This window comes from Solanum pennellii, chromosome 2 (genome assembly GCF_001406875.1).
Source record: "Solanum pennellii chromosome 2, SPENNV200".
Taxonomy (NCBI): Eukaryota; Viridiplantae; Streptophyta; class Magnoliopsida; order Solanales; family Solanaceae; genus Solanum; species Solanum pennellii.
In genome coordinates, this window is record NC_028638.1 from 41,814,667 (window position 1) to 41,839,220 (window position 24,554).

The 24,554-nt window shown below is 33.6% G+C and overlaps 2 protein-coding genes and 1 pseudogene across 2 annotated transcripts; 2 read left to right on the top strand and 1 right to left on the bottom strand.

Annotated features, from left to right (window-relative positions):
* The first annotated feature begins 5,682 nt into the window (after nucleotides 1-5,682).
* LOC107010028 lies at nucleotides 5,683-9,594 on the top strand (annotated as a pseudogene).
* A 2,381-nt stretch (nucleotides 9,595-11,975) lies between these two features.
* On the top strand, nucleotides 11,976-13,584 carry LOC107011142 (histone acetyltransferase type B catalytic subunit). The gene has a single exon (XM_015210512.2). The coding sequence runs from the start codon at nucleotides 12,002-12,004 to the stop codon at nucleotides 13,364-13,366; it is 1,365 nt and encodes a 454-aa protein (XP_015065998.1). The 5' UTR covers nucleotides 11,976-12,001; the 3' UTR covers nucleotides 13,367-13,584.
* Nucleotides 13,585-13,681: 97 nt separating this feature from the next.
* Nucleotides 13,682-22,980, bottom strand: LOC107011141 (potassium transporter 11). Its single transcript, XM_015210511.2, has 8 exons — nucleotides 22,138-22,980; nucleotides 21,395-21,620; nucleotides 20,013-20,258; nucleotides 18,508-18,558; nucleotides 18,136-18,396; nucleotides 17,863-18,030; nucleotides 15,546-15,800; nucleotides 13,682-14,808 (listed from the first exon to the last, which is right to left on the bottom strand). The coding sequence occupies exons 1-8, from the start codon at nucleotides 22,264-22,266 to the stop codon at nucleotides 13,763-13,765; spliced, it is 2,382 nt and encodes a 793-aa protein (XP_015065997.1). The 5' UTR covers nucleotides 22,267-22,980; the 3' UTR covers nucleotides 13,682-13,762.
* Nucleotides 22,981-24,554: the final 1,574 nt, after the last annotated feature.

Consider the following 24,554-nt stretch of genomic DNA (forward strand, 5'->3'; position numbering starts at 1 on the left):
TGAGGGGGGGGGTCTGTTTCTTAGGGGGGGTGGGGTAGGTTTGTGGGAAGCGAGCCAAAGGACATTGCCACTGAGATGATGACACGTGGAGGTCTGGATGGTTGTCCCCATTCTCTCTCTTCACACTTTTCATCACACTTCTCTCTTTGATTCTTGAATGAGAAGAATAGGAGACTGAGAAGAAAGATTAAACACATTCTGTTGAACCATTCTTGTAATCTCATGTTTATATATGTTTCTGTCATTTCTCTCTCTACAAATTTTTTAATTCGAAAATAAATATTACTATAGTTTTCTTCACATACTTTAAACTCTCTCTCTCTAAATTTTTTTCATTATAGCCCCCATCATGTGTTCTGCAAGGCATTCGATGATAACTTTTGATTCTCCGCCGCGACTCAACACGAAATTTAAGAAATGTAAATTTTTCAATATATTTTTAATTTTGTAACTTTAGATATATCGAATAAAAAAATAAAATGAATAAATTAAAATAGAGAAGATATTACTATTATTGTTGTTTTAGGAATAATCTAATCTAATTAAAAATTAGAGAAATATATTAACGATCTTCTGAATTTATCAATAAATTTTTTATAAGTTTTTCAAATACAATATATGTTTTAATTTAACAAGTAAATATATAATAAAGCGAATACTTTCGATTCAAATTTCAAAAAAAAATTATTTCTGTGTTCTTAAATATTTAAATTACATATGTTGATTTTATAATTGAAACACGGCCAGAGTTTTGCGATTTATTGAGATTGATACGTATAATTAAAGAATATAATTTATTTTAAGTAGATGATTTAATTATATAACTTTTCTAAATTTTGAACTGGAAGTATGTAACACAAATACCTTATTAGTTATTACATGTTCAAATACTCGATTGATATACCCTACTTTTGAATATTTAAATAAATTTTATTAATAAATTTAAGAGTTTATTTATGTATTGCGGGTTCGAAAATATATATTATTTGTAGTAGTACCTTTTTTCATATATTGGAAGTTACTTAACATATCATTAGGGAGTTGGAGGAGCAATGTAGATAGATCCTTTTGTAAATCTATGATGGTGTTATTTATAGAAAATATACTTGTTTGAAAGTGACTTCACATTTTTCTTGTTTCTGCAATTTTGGATTATTGTATTATTATTATTATTTAAAAAAATAAATAATATTTTTTATTTTTTTTAAATTTTCAAGTAAAAGTTCTAGCAATTGTTAATATCCTAATTAAAGATGTTCATATTATTACATTGATAGTTTTCAGTGTAATAAATTATTTATATCATGCATAAATCATCATTTTAATTAACACAAGTAAAATAATAGTCTTAAACAATGTATACACTGTATTAGTAGTAGTAATTAGATATTAATGAAGTTTTCTGTTAGTATTAAATTTAATAAGACCATCATAAGGTAGTAAATGTACTTTAAAGCATCAACTAAACAAGAAAAATTGATTGTTCTTGAAAAATTAGTTAATTTTGTATATGCACCTAATAAATATGGTCATGTACTTGAATATTATTTTGGCAAATAATAATAATTGTGTTTTGACTTGAATATGGTTTATAATTACTTGTATATTAAATGTTTATTTTTGAAAAAATGAGTCAAATATACGTTACATATCTTAAATGGATTTTTGTATTTAGATATATGCATAGTAATGTGGTCATATTCTTTAATATATTTTGGCAAATAATAATAAGTGGTTTCTCTTGAAATCAAATTTATTTACATGTATATTGCATGTTTGTTGACAGTTAATTTGTTCTTATTTGAAATGAGTCAAATATACATAAAATATTTAAAGATTTCTTTTTTATATTTTGATATGCACGGAGTAAATGTGGTCATGTCCTTGAATATTTTTTGCCAAATAAAAATAAATATTTTTAATTTAAATTTAATTTATTTATATGTATAATAAATATGTTTTTCGTTTTAAAAATAAGTCAATTATACGTTACATATCTTAAAGGGATAATTGTATATAATAGCAAACTAATAACCTAAAATAAGTGGAGTAGCTACGGTTTGATTTAATTGTGTTCCATAGCAAACGTTAGCCAAAGTTTGTCAGTCGTCTCTCTCCCAAAAATCTCGCTGGACATTCTCCCATTCTCGCTCGCCACTCTCCCTCTGCTCGCCTCTCTCGCTTTATACACAGAAGTGTGTAAATTGTGTTTCTGTTTTGTATAAAGCGAGAGACAATTGTATATACACATGCAAAAACATATATCTTCGTGCTATACACTTAATTATACAATTTACAAACATTTTACTTCAATTCAATTGTAGACAAATGTAAATTTTATACAAATATTGCAGCGAAATAGGCAGCGAATTATACAATTGTGCATTATACAATTGCAGTGAAATAGGATAGCGAATTATACAATTGCAGTGAAATAGGCCAGCGAATTATACAATTGTATATGTATAGCGAACTATACAGTTTCTGTGTTTGCTATGGAGCGCAATTATGCAAACTTTACTATAGCATACAAATATAAATTTTTTGTTTGCTATATGTGAAAGTTGCCCTATCTTAAATTGAGTTTGTTTTTTAGTAGTATGGTCATTTACTTGAATAAATTTTGGCAAATAATAATAAATGTTTTCAATTAGAATCAAATTTATTTACAAGTATATTAAATATTTAGTCTTATTTGAAATGAGTCAATTATACCTTACATATCTAAAGAGCTTATTTATATTTTGATATTTACGAAGTAAATGTAATATCTCTGAACATTATTTGATAAATTAAAAAATAAACTTTTTTAATAAAAATTGTTCAATTCTTAAATAATGTTTATTTGAAGTTCAAAAACCCAAACAACATGTATTTTTGTTATTTACTTTTGTGATATCATTAACTACCCACATTTGTGTTGATTTAGGAGTGAAAATATAAGCAGATTATTATAAGTATAACATGATTCATAAAATATGTAACTGAAATAACTAATGCAAAATTAATTAAGCTTTGAATAAATAATATTTTGATATCTATCATTAGCTAATAATTTAATAATGCTTAGAAGTATCGATCTTCTTTTTCCCCTTTTTTTAAAGAAAATGTTTAAGTTGCATAGCAAATACACTACAAATTAAGTAAATTTATAATGTGGTTAATAAAAAAATAAATATAATAAACATCAACTGCAAATAACTAGTGTAAAATAAATTTATGTGTTGAATAACTAACGATTTGATAGCATTAAATAACAAATTAGTGATTTATTTAGTTAACTCTAAAATTGTTTGATCTTCTTTGTCAGCCTTTTATTAATTTTTTTGCTACTCAAATTTATTTATATGTATATATTATGTATAAATGAATGATAATTGTTATTTGTAAGAGAGTCAACTACATATTACATATCGTAACAATTATATATATTTGAATATCCACATAATAAAAATGATCATGATATTAAGTAAATAAATATAAAATTAAATTTAATTCAAACTTATAATTTTTATTGAGCTTAAAAAAATTTAAAGTAACATAGTTTTTTTTTCCCTCATTTGTCATCTGGCATATTTAGCTGAATATGAACTTGTTAATCATAACAATATTATCAAACTTATTTTCACTATATCTCACACTATTGAATTCACCTTCTCATTATACTACCTTTTCAATAATAATATGTTTTTATTCAAAGATTACATCACTTTAAACTTAATATTAATGGTTCCTTCGATACCAGAAGATTGATTACTATAAAAAATAAAACTGAGTCAATTCAATATATATATGCAAAAAAATCATAAATCTGTAGAACTTGTTTTTTCTAACAAGAATTTTTTTGCGTAATCGTGAAATAGATTTTATTGAGGTAATAATCTTTTTAACGGATACATATCACTAACATAATTTTATAACATATTTTTCGTATTATGTAGATGTTAATCGATAAAAAAAAATAAGAAATTCGGTAATTTGTCATAACTTCAAGAGAAAAAAAATTGTGACATATGGTTTGACAAATTATACAAACAATAATAATAGTTAAACACCATAAAAAAAAAAATTACAATGAAAGTCCAGATTAAAATGTTATGAGCAATAATAAAGTACCCTATTATTATACATGCTTTGAGTTAATACAAATATCCATGTTTATCACACGGTAATATCAATATTTATGTGGAGTTTAATTATTTTTTTTCCCTAACGTGCTTATAAAAATTCTTTAATTTTACTTTTAAATTATCAAACATGCACATGCATTATCATAAATATTGATTGAGATTATATTTTTAAATTGTGTTTATAAAGATAGATAAATTTATTTTTTCCTATCAAGTTTGACACGTAATGTTAAATGTATAACTCATTTATAAGTTAATAATTAGTAGGAGTATGTAATTGAACTGTTGTCAAGTAATGAATAATTTATTTAGCAAACAATACTATAAATTTTATAATTTAAGAATTCGTACCATTTGAAAGTACAAGCAAAAAGTGCTACTAAATTAATTTAAGAATTCGTACCTTTTTTTAAATAAAAAAAATCGTACTATTTGAATGTGCTTGTACTGTTCAATTTGAAATAATCTTCAATTTAATAATTTTAGTTTATAATTTAAAAAAAGAGACTTAAATAGAAAATTATATATGTAATAACGTCTCTTTTACATTTAAAAATATATTTAATATCGTAGGTATTCACTTTTAATTGGTGTAAAGAAAGTGAAGTTTAAATTCAAGATTAAACTTTGCCCTGTGCAAATTTGAAATAGTATGAAAATAAAATAATCAAATTACCATAGCTAATTTTCATAAGTTGAGCAGATTATAAGTAGTATAAGAAATTTGAGTGTGATTTTTCAAAATATCATTTAGTTTTATTATTATGAGTTTTTCTATTGTATAATGCGAGGAACAAACAATATATAGTTATCAATTTATATCGATTGTATGTACACCATTCAACTAAGTTCATTGTATTGACAATTTTTATACCTCTTAATTAGCGTTGTAAAAATATTTTTTTAATGTTTACTTCATGATTTATTCTCGAATTTTTTAGTTGAGTGCTCATTTGATTTTAGCTTTTTTCATTTTTACGCAATTACAATTCTTACTCTTAATATATATATATACATATTTTGAAGCATATAGAATTGTACGAAAAAATTTAGTGGATGTTTAATTGAAATAATTTAATGTATTTACAACATTGTTGAATTAAAACATGTTTATATTGTGGCTAACCCTCAATGAGAATTTCAGAAGGTATAATAAGTTTGACGTTAAAGCGAATAAAAATTGCCCTTTCTGTCAAACTAGAGAGGAGAAAGATTGATTATGTATTCTTTCACAAGTATGAACAATCTTATAAAGAAAATGTAGTGAACTTCTATTGTTAGAGAATCCAAAATTATTGAACATCGAAATTAGAATGGTACCGATGAAGGGAAACAATTAGTGAGGATTCATAAAGACAACTCGAAATATCTTGTGTTGTTGTATTTGTATCATGATTGATGATTAATTAAATAGACATTACGTTTCCGTTAGACTGCTGGTGATTATTTTTTCTAAGTTATCTTCACAGGCCAACATTATATGATTCCATTAATGTGGATCACTCGGGACTGTTAAATTCACTGCTTAACTATGTTTTATATTTCCCTGGAAATGGATCATGTTAAGCTTAATTTAACCTTTGTTGTTAAACATTCTCTGATGAAGCATTGCTTTCTGTGTTTGCAACTTCTGTTTCTTTACCCTACTTCAAGATCATGATATGCATGTAGAAGTTGTGTGAGTGTAGTGTAATAAGGAATCAGTTTTTTCCTTCTTTTGTTACAAGGATCAACTGTTAAAATGTGATCATGATACACCAACTAAAAGTTCAGTAAGGGTGACTAAGTAAGAAATTAGTTATATCTCATTTCTCTTTGGAACAGTCCTTTTAGGATGTGAATGTTGAGGATTGTCTAATGGATAGAAATGTTGGAAAAGGCATGATGGGGCAGCAGAACTATGAACAAGGCCTCTTTGGCTTCGTATAAACTAGAAATGAGGTCATTGGTTCTACAAATCAGAGACTCTTCCAGGATCCATCTTGTTCTATTAATACTAACATAAGACCATCTGTTTTGACTGTACCTGTTGGAGCTAGGTCTGTAAATTATTCTATTCAGATTGGTGAGGAGCTTTCTTTGGTAATCATGTGGGAAAGGGTTAACCCTAAGCAGCATCTCGTTTCGCATGCATCTGGTGGGACTACTGGTGCAACTTCTTATATGGACCTGTAGGACATACTTGGAATACCTCATACAAGTTCTAGAAGCGGATCAGATATCTCCATGATTGCCTCAATGGGAAAAGGTCGAGATCAAAATCATGAGAGATCTAATAAATCTGCAAATGATGAGAAATCCTGCCACCTAGTTGCACAATCTGTGGCCAGAACCTCATCAAGAAATAACAGCATCCGTGGGTATTAAAGTCATTTATCTTCTAGATTTAGCACATCCGGAAAGTTGAGATTTTTCTGCAGTTTTAGCGGTAGAATTACGCCTCGTCCAAGTGATAGAAAACTTAGATACATTGGAGGTGATACACATCTCACTCGGGTCAATAAGGATATTTCTTATTATGAGCTTGTGCAGAAGATCCTGACAATATATAGTAATGTGCATACAGTAAAATATTAGCTTCCTGTTGAGGATCTTGATGCATTAGTGTCAGTTTCTTGTGAAGAGGATGTGCAGAATATGATAGAGGAATGTCATGTTCAAGAAGGTGATGGATCACACAAACTGCGAATTTTTCTCTTCTCTAACCGTGACTTGGATGATGCTCAAGTTGGTGTTGAGAATGTTGAGGGAGATCTAGAGATGCAGTATGTTGTTGCTGTCAATGACATGGACTTCGGGTCTACAAGAAACTCAATTGCTCTGGCAAGTGCTTCAGGAAATAATCTTGATGAATTTCTTAGTTTAACAATTGGTAAGGAGAATGGTTGAGTTGCTGTTGATGCTTCTCATCTAGTGGCTGGTGTGCCTCTAACTGGTCAGTTTGCTCATGTGGAGGAATCAAGTTCATTACATGCCTTTGACTCTAACTAACAAGGGTACCATGTCGAACTATTTATCATAGTGGTGCCGAATGACGACCTTTACCCCCTTCTATGCCTGTTGACAACTTCCAAAATTTAGATGTCAAAAACATTGGTTTGCCGCAGTATATGCATGATCCTCATCCACCTAACTCCTCACAACTCAGAGATAACTTTGTTGTTAGTTCTAGCCACAATTACCACGAATGGGGAAGGAGGTTCAACTCACGAACAATCATATAGAAGTTCACATATGAACGGCAAAGAAGCACCAACTGAGGTGATAAAAATGAAAAGAGATACCTCTTTCCAGAAGAAAGTTGAACTTGCTAAGGATCAATCTCTGGAAAAGGAAGTGCTTAAGGAGGCAAAGATGAAAAGAGAAAACTGTGCACGGAAATTGAATGAGCCTGAGAAAATGCGGCCGGTGGAAACTGAAAAAGTTGTTTCCTTGAATTCACTCGTAAGTTCTGCTCCAAGTCACGTTTCCCGAGTTAAAGCATCAAATTCTGCTTCTACGACAGTTCCTGGGAATTCCCTCGTGCCATCTAAAATTGATGAGAAGAGACAGGAACAAGTGCAAGACACAATGTCTCTTGTTCAAGAAGAAAAACCCGATGGATATAGTGAAGATAGCCACTTATCAGCATCTTGTAGAACTTTGAACGCAGGCTATGGTGGCTCTGAAGTATGCCCATATGACCTTAGCTACGAGCCACCTTCAATGCCTCCACGAGTTTTTTGTTCTGAATGTTTGCCCAGGGAACATGCTGGCCTTAATCACTTGTCCAAATCAGATGATTCCTCTGCTGCACAGTTCATAATGACCCACACACACTGTGAAGGCAGCCAACAGATCCTGGAATCATTTGATAAATTACATGATGTTGGGAGATTTATACGGTCCGATAAGAATTTGTCTGCTAATCAACCTGTTACCGAAGAGAAAAAGGTTGAACATTAGCAGTCTATAGAGTTAGGTGACAATGCCAAGGGAGTTCATTCAAAAGTCGGTCAGGATGTTTCTGAAGCAAAACTTGAGAAGCCCGAACTGATCACTTATGCCGATAAAGTGAAATTTGGACCTAGTAATCCTTTCTCTAGCAATAATGTTCATGACGTATCTGCTTCCAAGACAACAGAGCTTCATAGGGGTGATGCAACTGCAAATAGACCAGAAGAAAATAAAGTTATGGGGCAAACACATGCTCTAGCTGTGAGAGAGCCTCAAGTTGCAGCAGCAGCCACAGGGAAGCCATCTGCTACCAGTGGCTCTCCTGAGCATGGTGACATTCTTATTGACATTAATGACCACTATCCTTGAGAGTTCCTCTCTGATATTTTTTTCCAAAGCTGAAGTAATGAGTGATTCATCAATGCCGGCTTTACTGCGTGCTGATGGAACTGGTTTGAGTTTAAATATGAAGAACCATGAACCAAAGCGTTGGTCTTATTTTCAAAAGTTTGTCTGAGATGATTATTTCAGAAAAGACGTGTCTCTGATAGACCAGGATCATCTTAGTCTCTCTTCTTCTCGTGCAAATGTTGATGATGGAGCATCCATGGATTATGGTTATCCTCCTTTTAATGGCGGTGGAGCTATGATAGACCATATGGACTCTCGAATGAATATTGAAGTTGATATTCAACATCCATCACGCGATGATGTTGGACCATCCACCATGAATGTGCCTTCAGACTATAATCCTACTCAAACCACTGGCATCCAAAGCTGCAAAGCATGCGGTACGACGCTGCAATGCATTCAAAAATACCTGAATCCGATTATCAGATATTCTTTTTTAATTATTGAGACTTCTAGCAGCGTAATTGTTCTTCAGATTATATTGTTGTCTCTTATTCTCTAAACTCGTACAAATATGATTAAAAAACGGTTTCATTGTACTTGAAGGATGAGAACCAAGAAGTTCAGAATACTGATTTTCCACTCATCGATCTCTCTATGGAAGGTTTTGATCCAAACTCATTGGAGATATTGTGGACTTAAGCCCTCGTAAACATCATAGATTTGGTATATCTTGAAGTATGTATGTTATTTTGATGGTTGAGTCTTCGGCGAATGAGTGATGCAGGCACCCAAAGGTAGCATAGGTCACAGCAAATAACAGTTCTTCATGCCAAAAGTCTGGGATAAATTCAAGTTCTGATTTTCTACCTAAAAATACTCATATGACAATAAGTTTAACATGAAGGCTAGAAATCTGTAGTTATTGATGATTTTGTTCAAGAGCTCAACTCGAATCCTATCTACTACATTATTGCTTTGTTTTTTTATCCCTCACAGATTATAAGAATGAAGATCTTGAGGATTTGAGGAAATTAGGTTCTGGAACATTTGGAACTGTTTTCCATGGAAAATGGAGAGGAACTGATGTTGCCATAAAGAGAAACAAGAAAAAAGTTGTTTCACAGGCCGCTCATCAGAGCAGGAGAGATCGGTGAGCGTCTTTGGATACGTCTAATTATGTCTGCCACAATATATAGTCAATCCATACTTGTTTTTTCGACTCATCAGCTTGAACTCCATCTTTATAATTTGTTAGATCAAAGTTGTATAAACATGTTTTCTCTTGCATTGTTATTCTTCATGTTGTATCTTTGTGTTGCTCTACTAGCTGTTTCTGCTGTTCCATGAAATCGTGTACAAACTAACTTAAAGGTTAACTTACACATTGTTCCAAAATATATGTTGGACCAATTTAGTCAGTTTTATAGCAGTTTAAAAATAGATGTTGAGAACATTTCATTGTACATTTTGATTTGAAATATGACAATTTGCTTGTCAACTGAAAAGATCCTTCTTGACCTATCTGTAAGGTGTGTACAAGTATATAATGGTTTTTATTTAATATTTTAGAAGGAAAAAAAGGTCTGATGAATTGTAATCACTAGCTGATATATTAACATATCTAGGAGCACCTTTCTTTTTAGGCTGAACCTATCGGCAACCCCTTAAATTCGACACCAATTTTCACTTCGAACCTCAAGTAGGTTTTTTTCATTTTGAACGCCTCAAGTAGGGGTTCGCTATGTCATTTTGACACCTTTTTACCAATCAGCTAAAATTATAAAGTATGTGTAACACACTTGCGGATGACATGACGCGATGACTAATTAAAAGCTGACATGTGACATTTGAATGTAAAAGTATAATTTTAAAATGAATTATTAAAAAACAACTAATCTTTCAGCAAAAATAAATAAATAAAATTACCAATTTTCTACCACCCCACCCCTACCCCATCTGCCTTACGTCCCTATTGTCTCCCCAACTCTACAATCATTTTTTTGATTGTTCTTCCATTTTTTTAAAAAAAAAATCATTAGATTTTTGTTTGTTTTTTTTTTTAAAAAAATTGATTTTGAAAATTTTATATGACATACTTTTTTTTTTTTTTAAATGTGTGTTTTGTTCTAAAAAATCTTTTCAAAATTAGTGTAATGATTTGTGAAAAATTATTTCTTATAAACATTTTTAAAGTTAGTGTGATTATTTTTTTGTTTTATTTTTTCATATTTTGTAAGGTTTTTTATCATGAATTTTCATGGAGGAAGGTGGAATTAAGTGGTAGGGCTAAAAAGTGAAGAAGAAGAAAAAAAAAATTCAAAAATAAAAAATTATCACGCGCTCAAAATGGGTGCAAAACACACAACATGTCAAGTCAGCAAAAAGTGTAAAATGACACAACGGGACTCGACATGAGTTGTCAAATGAACAAAGCATAGTTGAGGTGTCTAAGTGAAAATTAATGTCAATTTTTAGGGGCTACCGATGTGTTCAACCTTCTTTTTATTGATAATTCATGTAATGATCTTAAGAGTGCCTTTAAACTGCAAATCCTTTCCTTCTTAACTTACTTTGTTATTCACTCATCATGATCATGAGCAACTATTGACAGAAAATTAATTTCATCAAGAAATGAAAAAGAAAATGTTGTGTAGGATCAAGCAAAACTAAAAAACAAGGTCATGTCGATTTATTATAGGTTGGTGACTTTGGACTTTTAAAAATAAAGAGAAATACCTTGGTCACTGGTGGTGTTAGGGAAACCCTTCCATGTATGGCTCCCGAGCTATTGAATGGTAGCATTAATAAGGTCTCTGAGAAGGTAAGCTTTCAGATTCTTATCTTTACATTGACATATCCAAGTCTAATTTGAATACATTTTTGTTTCTTTTTGGGAGAGAATATTTCGTGTTGATCACCTGTCTATTTTTCAAACAATGTGGGACTTTTACCCACTCTGATATCCCCTTCATGCCCAGACCCAACTGGAGCATGGTCCGGGAGTCCAAACAGGGATGGACCTGGATCTGATACCATGTATATTTATGGCACATGGACCTAACTCAATCCCAAAAACTAGCTCATGAGAGGGAAGATTTTCCAATTCCATATAAGAGATCACCCGTCCATTCCTCAACTAATGTGAGACTTTTACCCACTCTTACGGTGCAAGAGATGTGAGAATTTAAATCAACTAGTATGAATTGTTTTCCTTGGTCAACAATATTTGTCGTTTTTCTGATATATGTGGGTTCCTTAATTTTCCTCTCTTCCCCATAAAGGAAACAGGGTAATTCGGTGGTATATCATATGTATATGTATTTCCTGTTAATGAGAAGGGTATTTTTAACCCTATAGTTTGAAAGGAAGGGTATATTTGAGCCGAAATACAGTTTAAGGATATATATGAGCTATTTCGAATAGTTCAAGGATATTTTTGATCCTTTTTCGTAAAAACAATAAAATATAGTGTGTTGGGTCGGGTTCCTCTTTGGGCCTGTTTTTGTGATCCGTTTAATAAAAATGGCTATAAACTAAAAAAAAAAAACTCAGAACATTTCGCAAAACCCTAACGAGCACAAATGGGGACGAAGCATCATTCCTCCTCCGATCCAATCAGCGAACCCAAAAAGCGCCGTCGCGTCGGATTCTCTAAGACCGATGCCGGAATTGAAGCTAACGACTGCATTACTATACACATTGTTTCTAGCGCAGAGGAAGTTGACTCCCCAAACAGTTTCTGTCTTGAACCAATTGACTTGAATCAATTTTTTGAAGACGATGGCAGAATATTTGGGTATCAGGGTCTCAAAATCACTATTTGGGTAAGCTTGATATCCTTTCATGCTTATGCAGATATTTCTTTCGAAAGCTCATCAGATGGTGGTAGAGGGATTACAAACGTAAAGTCTGCTCTTGAGAATATTTTTGGTGAGAGTCTTGTTGATGAAAAAGATGCCTTCCTGCAAACATTTTCAATTGAAAGTCAGTATGTTCGGTCTGTTGTCTCAAATGCTGAAACACTGCAGCATAAAGTTTCAAAAAATGGCTGTAGCACTGAATCGAACTGTTCAGATGTAGAGGTATTCCGGATCGCTGGCTCGCCTGTAGGGCAGCTTTATAGTAGATTGGTGCCGCTTGTACTACTGTTAGTGGATGGTAGCAATCCTATTGACGTCCTTGATCCTGGATGGGAAATTTATTTCCTAGTCCAGGCGGATAAGTTGCTCGGTTTTGCAGCTGTTTATCGTTTCTATCGTTATCCTGGCAGTACACGCATGCGTCTTGGGCAGATACTGGTTATGCCTCCTTACCAACGTAAAGGTTATGGTCGTTTTCTTCTTGAGGTGTTGAACAGGGTTGCAGTGTCTGAAAATGTGTACGACTTGACGATTGAAGAGCCTGAGGATTCTCTACAACATGTTCGATTATGCATTGATGTTGAGCGTTTGCTTGTATTTGATCCAGTCCAGCAATCCCTAGAATCAGTTGTATCACATTTAAAGCAGGAAAAACTTTTGAAAAAAAGCTACATGTGCAAGTATGCTCCACCACTGAGTGCTGTTGAAGATGTGAGGAAAACTTTGAAAATCAACAAGAAACAGTTTACGCAATGTTGGGAGATTCTTATCTATCTTCGTTTGGCCCCAATTAACAAATATATGGAGATATACCAAGCAATTGTTTCTCACCGAGTAAAGGCTGAAGTTTTAGGTAAAGATTCAGAGGGTGCAGGGAAGCAAGTGATTGATGTACCAACTGAATACGATCAGCAGATGTCATTTGTGATGCTCAAATCGCAGAATGGTGAATCTAGTAGTAGCATAGAGACGGCTGACAATCAAAGTATTGTGGAGGAGCAGCTGCAGAAACTGGTGGATCAACGAATGAAACAGATCAAGTTGATTGCTGAAAAGGTTTCTTCTCTTCATTCGCATTGCAAATGAAGACAAAGGCAGCTGCTATGAAGACAGAAGTAAAATTTCGAATTGAAAAAAGGAGTCTCTGTAAGGTTAAATTAGCTTAGTCTTTCAATTATATATGTCTGTGACTTGTTATAACTATTTGATATGAGGCAGCATTCTGCATTCTCTCTTGAACAAACTGTTATGTGTATCTTATAACTATTTTATATGAGGCAGCATATTATGTGCATCTTATATTATTGCTATTGCTATTGTTAATGTAGTAGATTATCACTTCTGCTCAATGCAATACATAAGTTACACACATGTTAATCTAAGATGTCATGCAAATAACCATTTTTGGTGAACTAGACATCTCATGATTGATGGATAATATCCTTTGATATGATCAGTTCATTCATTTTGTTGAAACAAAAATTATACATAGAATATCTGTCCAACATTTAATAGGCTCTCATGAGGGACATTGAAGATTACACTATTTTCCCTGCATATTTTCCTAAGAAACGCGTAAATATAGTCGATAGCAATTTTCTTGTAGAACCTAGAGTCCCTCCTTGCTCTAACTACAGTGTTTCCAAGAATGTGTACAACCCCAGTATCTCTACAACGATTTAAGAATTCCATTTCATCCGCTTCTGCCTGGCTGCTCTCGCGGCCTGATGATGTGACTGTGTTGTTGTGCCCTTGAGTAGGAGACTTTACAGGAATTATTGAGTCCACAGTCGAACATGTGTAGTCATTATTTCCTGTAGTTGAGTTGCCATTACTTCGCAGTAGGTAATCTGCTGAATGCTGAGTTTGCTGCCCGTATAAGCTGTATTCATCGGAGTCAGAGCAACCTTCCATCATATTCTCCAGCCGGACAAACAGGAAGAGGTTATCAAATAGCTTCCTCTCAAACTCCTCGTCTTTCTTATGGAGGTCCTTGTAACCATACCTCGCAACACAACGGAACATGTGAAAACTCTTGGGTCCTATGCGCTTCATGAGGAACCTCTCGTCTTCTGGAACAGTGTACACTGGAAGATACTTCACGCAGACAAATACTACAACTGAATGTACTGCCGGCAGATTTGTGATGAAGTGAGAAAAGATATGTGGCACTCCACTAGCTAGCTCAGTGTAGACAAGTCCTATCCCAGGGACACGTACAAGTCCTAAGCTGGGGCCAAGTCCAAGAATCCATGCCATTGATACCTTGCTGTGCATTTCAAATTCATAACGTTTCACAGTTCCATAATGCCAGACATACATGATGACAAAAAAAGCTGCAGCGATCACAAGTGGAACCCAACCACCCTGATCAACCTTAAATAGCACCGCTGAAAAGTAGGTACATTCAACCACCAGAGATAAGAAGGTGAAGATGAGGACAAGAATCCAATGGCAGCGCCAAACTAGTAGCATTATTAAGGTCATGAGGAATGTCGTCACCAACATGACTATCACAACTGCCGTTCCTGTCAAGAAAATGCTACATTAATATGAAAATTTCAAGCGAGGTGTTCCACAGGGGTTAATGCCAAATGCAGGACTCTGTTTCAGCCATCCTAGTTAATTTTACGTGTTACATCTTCATTTAACAGGTCATTTTTATGCAAAACTAAGTCTACATATCTAAGTTGTTTTCTTTTAGGGTAGCACTATCCTACCTTATCTCATCTCAGCTTCATTTTCTATACAAGACAAAATTTGGGTAGGGCAGAGCTTTGACGGGGTAGAGAATAAGGCAGGGGGGGTCTTTAAAATTCATACGAGAAAAGAAAAATAGCAGCAACTCCCCAATCCTAACGAAGTAGTTCCTCCAGAATCCAGTGAACAACTCTATGCTTATAAAGCATATATTATGTTTTTCTTTTTGACAATTGATGTTTTGCTGGACTTCCCCGCTACCTTCTTCAATAATATCATCTTCAGTAGCATGACTATGAAACCCAATTTTGTATACTATTGGTTGATTCATCTATAATTAGGATAAACAAGTATGTGCTCATGGCAGATCCCTGGTACAACACGATTGCTACTGAAAACTCCTCTCTGATCTCATTCTACTGATCTCTCACGTAAAGGTCCTTCTAACATATCCTTAAGCAGCAGTTTCAGAAACCACAAATAGCCACATCACATTTATATGTATTTTCCATCAGGTAACGTCAAACAAAATCAAGCAAGTATTATATTCAACACACATACTCACCATATGCGTTGCCAATTTGGCTTTGATTTCTGAATCCAGCAGTCACAGCAATGCAAAGAACCATAAGGATCCAATTTATATCAGGAATGTATATCTGGCCGAGGAACTTCTTTGATGTATGTACTACCTTGACTCTTGGGAAACAGCCATGTGCCAGAGCTTGCTTGATTATTGAAAACGTAGCGGTGATTGTTGCTTGACTTGCAACGATAGCAGCTAATGTTGCAACAATAAAAACAGGCCAGTATATGCTATCTGCATTACCAAAGAGATGATCTGTCAAAGACATTACAACTTCACACTTAAGCATTTGGTGTCAGTTTCACTAGCAACAGTATTTCCATTTTCTTTTAACCCTTATTTTAAAAAAAGGGCAACAAAATGCTCCCTTCTAAAGACTGAAAAACTAACGTATAAATCGGGTACCAGAGTATTCAGACAACTACCCTTAATCTTTGAACAGTCATTGATGACAAATAAGGTAGTGTAGAATTGAGGCATAATTACTGGAATAGAGCAGGTCCCAAATGTCTGACACATCACTAGCTAAAACGGTTGGATTATAATATTGGAATGAGTTCTTTAGATCCATCAGCTCTATGGTCAGAAATGGCCAAGGAATACTTTCTGATGTTCGGTGTGGGAACTCAACTTGGAAAGACAAATTTTTCAAAATCTATTTTTTAGCACAACTAACAAGGAGGCTACGAGCAGATCTTCTTAGAAAAGATGGATGTCAAGTGTAATGAAATATCTTTCAGAATACCCATCAACATATGAGTTGGAACCATTTGGATGTCTTTTCCCAGAAGATCTACAGTTATACTAGCTCTGGACAAGAAGACAGCATTTGGTAAAGGTCATCATCAAAGAACTTCTCGGTTAAGTTTTATATGATTGTATTATTCACGGGGAAGGGGGTTCGAGGAAGGGACTCGAGGTGTGGATACAAATATGGAAGACATGAGTACCCAAGAGATAAGCTTTCTTCACCTAATTGTCACGTGGAAGTGCTCTCCTGTGGCAGGCAATATGAGAAGTAAGAGGATGATAATAGTTAGTTAGCACTGCTTCTGTAAGGGAAGTGGGTTAGATACAATCACACATTGCTTTACTGTATCTTAGCTACAGAGTTACTACCTAGGTGTATGCCATGTTTGATATGGCCTGGGTGCTACCTAGAACCGTGGGAAATTACTGGTGACTTGGAGATTGAGATATGAAGCAAGAGAAAAATGTGTTGTGGAAACTGGAACTTATCATGTTTCTGCATTTTTGGCTGAAAATGGGAGAAAGGAACAGAAGTGTTTTAGAGGAATTGGAAGTCCAATGGGGAGAGTAACTATTTCTTCTTTATTCCATCTGTAATAGAAAGGATACTCCATGTTATACAGATCAGTGGGGTGGATTTCTTTGAAAGCTTAATCAACACTCAACATAAACCTTGAGGAGACGTCAACAAAAGCATCTCGACTTACAAAAAGAATCTAGTTTCCTTTACAGTGAAAACATGGAATATAATCTACATGTTATACAGATTTGGATGGATTTTTTTGAAAGCTTAATCTACACACAATATAAGTCTTGATGTGACATCAACAAAAGTATTTTGACTTATAAAGAGAATCTAGTATCCATTACAATGAAAACAAGGAGTGCAATCTAACAAGTAAAACTAACTTTCAAAGGCAAAGTCTAGTGGAGCAGGCACACTGCAGTATCTTCAAGTATAACTCGAGCAAGGTGCATTTTTTGGTCCGAAGGGCACAGCACCTTAAGACTTTTTTTTGAAACTGGTAATGTTAAAAGAAAGGCACAGCACCTTAAGAGTGCCTCTCTTAATTTATCATTTGTAGGAGAAAGGGTTTTTAGCTTCAGTAGTATTCAGTGTATGATTCAAGAGTACCGCTTTCTGTAAAGGAATATTTTAGAGAAACTGGAAAATATTCATTGGACAAAATTTGGTCTTGGGTTCTCCTTTTCTAAACCGGTCTACCAACACAGCCTTAACTTGCAACAAGTCCATTTAGCTGTTTTACATTGTGACCAGAGTCGACATACTTTTTCTTTACTTCTTCTAATTCACAATGCTCTTTAATGACAAAATTCAGATAAGTTACGGACATATCAGGAAAAAAGTTCAGAAAACTAGGGACAGGCAATTTTGATGTGAACTGACAGCTGTCAGTGGAAACATACTCTAAGGTCTTTTGACATAGAACTCATCAGAATTCACACTACTAATCGATTTTGACATCAACGGACCGAAACCAATAGATATAACAACATATATTCAAGTTAAGAAAGCAAAACATGCCTGGAATAGAACGGTAGAATGCATCGACAACATGTTCCTTATTTTGCATGAGGTATGCTGCTTGCCCCATATATGTTAAAAGAAGGCAAGGGAAAACAATGACTGTGAAAGCAAGCTGTATTGCTGACACTGGAAAATTAGCAAGATCAGCAAAAAGTGCCTCTGTTCCTGAAGTAGTCAACAAGGAACTATCAGAAATTCAAACATTCATTCTGAACCATTTAACTATTGAGATGTGACAATTCGAAGAGATGTTTGTGAAGAGGAAAAAACCTGTGATGCTGAGCATTATTCCTCCCAGGGATGTCCAACCGTCTTTCTTTCTCCTCCTAAAATATCTATATATGTACACAGGAGAAAAGGCCCTCACAACAGAGCTATCATATTTCCAGATATTGAAGATGCCAATACCTCCTACTAAAAGAAACCAAAGCAGCACAACTGGAGCAAACAGCCAACCAACCCTGTCTGTTCCGTAGTGTTGTACGCTAAATAGACCAACTAATATAATGACAGCAACAATCACTACAACATCTGCATCAAAGGATGGATATTGAAGTCATGGTAAATGATTAAAACAGAAGCAGTTAAGAAGATGAATCAACATAGGAAAAAAAGTGGTGTTAACAAATAAGTAGATTGTACCATTACTCATATTTGGATGGTCCACCTTGATCCCACCAGAAGCTGAAAGAACTGAGAATTTTTTTCCGAAATAAGTTCTTCATCACAAACTTAAAACATAAAAACTAACAGAACCATAAACCAAAATATAGAGAATAAATCTTCATAAGCTTTCTCATACTCTCTTATCACACACACCAGAACTAAACCATTTTCCTTTTGACTAAAATATTTTATCATAGAGAATAGTATTGAAAACACCCCTGAACTTGGCATAATAATCATTTTCATCCCCAAACTATTGACAACCTTAAAAACACCCCTCTACTTGACTAACTAAACTTAGATACACCTTTGACTTACCACGTGAAATTGCAAGTCAAACTCTTGTAGGAGTATGGAGCTCTTAATAGAAAACCCAGTTTAGGGGTGTTTTCAGCACTTCTCCCTTATTATTATTATTATTATTATAAAAAAGTGTCTCTTTTCAGTAATTTCCAAATGCATAAACTTTATTTCTTAAAGAATTAAAAAGTGTATTATGAATTGAGAACAAACACCAAATAGATTAATTTCGCACTCTGAATCAAGTCTTCATTTCTAAAGGACTTAAGTGTCTTGATCTCAGTACTACGAAACATTTACTTCTGTTTCTAATTGTGGCATTGGCAGGAAACATATATGGAGAGTAATGTAAAGTGGCATGCTTTATTTGGCTGGTAGTGAAAGAAGCTGCTTTAAACCAGGACAATATGGGGACAAGGGGTATATCAATTTGTTCAAAGTGCTACTTTAGTGGCAAAGAGGCCGAGACAATTAACCATCCATTCCTATATTGCAAAGTGACAAGTCATCTGAGGAAAAAGGGTATTAGATGGGCAATGCCAGGATGAACAATGGACTTTCTATCATGTTGGATGATGGAGGGGGAAAATTACTACCAACAAAGTCAGATGGAATATTGGCCCAGCAGCTATTTGATGGACTGTCTGGAAGGATAGAAACTTCAGATGCTTTGAAAATACAGCTAGTACTATTCAGAAGATCAAGAAGAACTGCATTCTCCTTTTTTGTTTTTGGTGTGAAGCTAAATATATTAATGATCTAGATTCTATTTCTAAAGGTTTTAGATTCCTTGTAACAAGAGCAAGGATTGTATCTTGGTTTTTGTTGTAAACACCTTTTGGCTTTCAGCACAATCTTTGTGCTGAAGATTCATATGACATACTGGAATATGTTACTTCCTCAAAAAATTATAATTGTGGCATTCAATCGGATTAAACTTTCGCTTTTGATCATAATTACTAATGAATAGTACCAGCTTAAGTCATCCATCATAGGCTATACGAGGTGTTGTCTCTACTAGGTTGTGCATTTTTATCGAGGGTTAAACTAGTCCTTGATGGATTTAGGTCATTCAGGTTGCAATCACATCCTACCGTGTAAATATTTTCACCATAAACTAGAATAATGAACTTCTGTCAATCCAGTAGACGACAAGTAAAAGACAAGCTTCAAACAAGTACCTGATATAGCCGGAGTAAGAATTCCATCACCTATTAGCGTGCAAGTGCCTATAACTACAAGAATAAGAAGCGAGTTCTTCCTGAATGGATATGCCTCCAACCATCTTTTTGTTTTTGCAGCAAATGAGTGCTCATGGAATGTGCTGCGACTATAAGTTGTAAGCTCTTCATCTGTCCGGTGTTGGTTGGGAATTGTCTTTATCTTAGCATGGCGACATAACAAAGAATAAAGAGCAAAAGTCCCACCTGAAAAGACAAAACTCAATTTTATCATATCTAACTTTTCATGCATTATTAGAGAACATATCATTGATGTTGCTCTACTGTTGGGAGTTGATTTATGAAAAATATAAAGTACATGAGAAAAAAGGAAATTAAGTTAACTAAATACCAATATCAAATGAGTGCATGCAAATACGAAGTCCTTCTAACATTGTCAACATTAGAGCAATTGGTTTATTGTAGTAAATAATTAACTTCAATTGATAGGCAAAATGATCTTTAAATTCAACATATAGTAACTGCATCTCCATGTGAAATTAAGATATACTTAGCAAACAACTATATATCTTAAAAGTATTATCCAACAAGCTTTTCTCAAATTGCAATACAATCTAAAATTTTCATTCACCATTTAATCATTTCGACATTTTCAACTTCTGCAGCTTCTTTTATCCTTGCTACGTTCACTTTATTTTCTTTTTCTTCTGAAACAGCGGAGAAGTCGAGATTTTTAAGGGCGAGGAGAAGAAGTCTCTGTAAATGGAGATTTTTAGAAACAGACAATAACAAGGTCAAATCTTGCCCAAAAAGTATAACATGGTCATCATAACAGCCTCTTTCACACAATTACTCCAAAGGGGGGAAAAACAACATACTCACGCGCGGAGACCTACGGCTGAGCATATTTTCAATTTGTTTGTGTAATTCATAAACAAGGGCTGTTGGTTAAGCTGCATCCTTATATTTTCATCCCTATATCTCTATCTCTCACATAGACAGACACACAAACATGCATACAAATCCTTTTGACTGCTTCAACCCAACTTTCACTGCTGCACTGCTACGTCAGTTTAAGATTGAATTGAAGGGTTCTCTCCAACTTAACTAGTCTTGAAACTGCATTAACTGGACAACGGAGCAAAAAGACCCAAGCTGTCCAGCCAATAAAAAAGTGCCTAATCAAGTTAAGCCAGTTATATCCTGTTTCAACAATGTCTTAGCAACATTTCTCTTGAAAGTTACAGTATCAGTGGAATAAACATTTCATACAGGAAAGCAGCTCAGCATGACGGCATGCAAAACTTAAAAACCATGAGACATGCATACTACATAATCATCAACTAAATCAGATAAGTGACTAGAACTCCGGAACAGCTTACCTTGGCCATTGTCGTTTGCTCTACAAACTATGAAAACATATTTGAGGAGAGGGATAAGTGTGAGGGAATATATAATTAGTGAAAGTGCGCCAATGACATCCTCTGTATCATCAATTCCATGGGGAAATGTATTGTAGAACACATACAAAGGAGACGTTCCCAAGTCTCCATAAACCACTCCCAGACTCTGAAAAGCAAGCCGCAGAAGCAACAATGACGAGAAAGTCTGAATTAAGACAACTGAATCAGCACACTGGGAGAATGAGTGATCACAACAAAAAATGAACTCATAATTTACTTCATTCCGTAATCAACCAAATACTCACAATAATGGAATCATAAACTCATATAATAAGTAAAAACATGACTTTAGGACATCTGCATATAGGTACCAAACTCAATATTTGTCAATTGCTCACCAATAAGACATCATCTACTTTTGAATTCATAAACATGAAGTCAACAAGTCTTCAACATGAAAAAATATCTTTCTCCACCCAGCCACCTACCCCCACCCAAAGGGCGACAAGGAGAAGAAAAACAGCCTTCCACATGACATGAATCGAGAAACATGCTAGGATCAAAAGAGTAACTCAACCAACATCAAGATGAATTGAAGATACAATAGACTATACAATCACATATAACAAATTAGTCCCCTGAATAAAAGAAAAACATCAAAGCAAGCAGAAAAGAGTAAAAGTGCATCAATCAAGTAAACTAGAAGAAAAGCTACATCTTACCTTTTCTCTATACATATTTCTTAGTCTTCCTGCCTCTTCATCCATAGGCTGATCAATCTTTTGGTCTAAATCCCACATGTCTCCTTTAGTTTCACCATTGTCTTCAGCAAGCCCCATACCTGAAGCCATCTTTCAAGACAACTATGATTCAAGAAGATGCAAACCTAATACACAACATCCAACCACCCAACCTTTCTAATCAACCTAAATGAACACTCAATTCACTTCAAAGAACTGATCAACTTCCAAAGTAAATTTACCAAAAAGTCAAAACTGGAAATGAAACAGTTCACGAACACCAGTCATATAAATTTTTCATGAGTGGGGACAGCTCGAAAATCCAACTCCAATCAATAAAAGCCACAGAAAATCAAGAAACCAATTCAGAAACCTCTTTTCCCAATTTAGCTAAATACCCAATTCTCCTTCTTTTTCCCAAAAATGGTTCAAAATTCAATTTTGAACCCAAATAAATTCAACTATGAGGAAATGAGAAAACCCCCAATTCATGAACCGACATATAAAAGATGAATATATCTCTGCACAAAGAAAAGTTTCAGTTTTCTGGGAGTCTTTTTTTTTTGTTTTCTTCTTTCTTTATGTTTGTCCCTGTGCAGCCTGCGGCTTCAACAGGAACTCACCTCCCCATTTCCCCACTATATGCTATGTTCCTCTCCTAAGGAAGAAAAAATTACGAATCACAACACAAAATTCCATTGTTTTCATATGCTTCTCTCTCTCTTCACTTTTCTCTCTCAAGGTCAGAAAGAGAGAGATGTCATATTTGTTCTGCTGGCGCGGCGGACAGAGAAAGAGAGAGGCGTTCGCCAATTTTTCTATGCAAATTTAAATTTAATCAATGCATATTATCATGGTTTAAATAATTATTAATATTATTTTATAATATATCATATAATATTATATTGTTTAAATGAATATAATGATTGAGTATATTATGAGAAAACGTACAAGCTCTCTATCTATGTCACAAATCTCAAAAACATATCTACCCTCCTAAATTTATTTTATAAATAATTTTTTATTTTTATTTGATCTATGTGACACTATCTTGTGGGTCCAGTGCGTATTGATATTTTTCTTCAAGCTAGTACTATATAGACCGAAAAGGGGTAGAATATCATATATAAAATAAGTATAGGAGGTAATAAGATCTTAGTATAGTATAATTGTGTCTCTTGAATTTCGGCATAAGTTGGAGGTACTTATACTATCACTCAAATCGATTGTTACATAAAATTGATCTTTTCGTAATTTACTAATAATAAATTTAAATGATAAAATACAATAATATTTACGTAACAATTAAAATAAATTAAATATATAATATAATACAATGTGTAATTAACAATAATCCAAACAAGTTACTGTTGAAAAACATTGAAGCTGACGATTAGAACATGTCAAAGAAACAGGTCCAACGCAGCTACTGACCTATCTGCAACAAGTGTTGATGAGGAAGGAAGCTGACGATTGGAACATGTCAAAGGAATGGGTCCAACTAGACTGACCGACGAGTTTACATCACTGCTGTAAAATTAGAGTCGCATTAGGATTAGACTAATATTAAAATTATAATTATAAATAATATAATTAGTCTAATCCTAATGCAACTCTAATTTTATAGCAGTGATGTAAACTTGTCGGTTTTGTTAGGCCTGTTCCTTTGACATGTATGTTCCAATCGTCAGCTTCGTTCCTCATCAACACTTGTTGCAGAATAGGTCAGTTAGTTGCTTTGAACCTGTTCCTTTGATATGTTTCAATCACCGACTTCCTTCTTCTTCAACAATTACTAATGAGTAAACACCTATATAACCATCGAAAAAAATATCGAATTCTTTTGTAATGATCGTATTTATAAAATCATTCTAATTATTCGATATCTCATATTTAATACTTATTTTCAAAATTAAATTAATTATCTTTTCATACCAAATTATAATCGTCACATATCAATCATCATTCTATAATTCATCAACCTCATATTTACTCCATATAATTTCACGAGCAATGCATCAACCCTAACATCTATGAAGGAAAAATAGTTCTTCCTTATTAATCGATCAAATTAAAAGATTAAACTAAAAACAAAAATGGCAAACAAAAAGTTAAATAATATATTATCATCAGCAAAGCCACTAAATAGATATTAAGAGGATGAATTTAGGTTTTAATACGATTTGAAAATGATTTGATCATATTATCTTTTTCCCCTTTTAGTATAAAGCATAAATAAAAAGAAAAAAAAATTAGGCCTGCCAATATTGTGTAATTCATGTGATGTTGTTAAAACCTACTATTTTGTATCAACAAATTCACGTATTATTTGATTTGGTTCTTCATAATAATAGAAAGATATAAGAAAAAGACACAAAAATTTATTTAATAATTAATGT

Excerpts from the sequence above, each read along its gene's own strand:
- LOC107011142 (XM_015210512.2), top strand. The coding sequence starts at position 12,002 with ATGGGGACGAAGCATCATTCCTCCTCCGATCCAATCAGCGAACCCAAA.
- LOC107011141 (XM_015210511.2), bottom strand. The coding sequence starts at position 22,266 with ATGGCTTCAGGTATGGGGCTTGCTGAAGACAATGGTGAAACTAAAGGA. Across the intron at positions 20,259-21,394 it reads AGCAAACGACAATGGCCAAG|GTGGGACTTTTGCTCTTTAT; the intron begins GTAAGCTGTTCC and ends TTGTCTTTTCAG. Across the intron at positions 15,801-17,862 it reads ATTCTACCGTTCTATTCCAG|ATAGCATATACTGGCCTGTT; the intron begins GCATGTTTTGCT and ends TTGGTAATGCAG.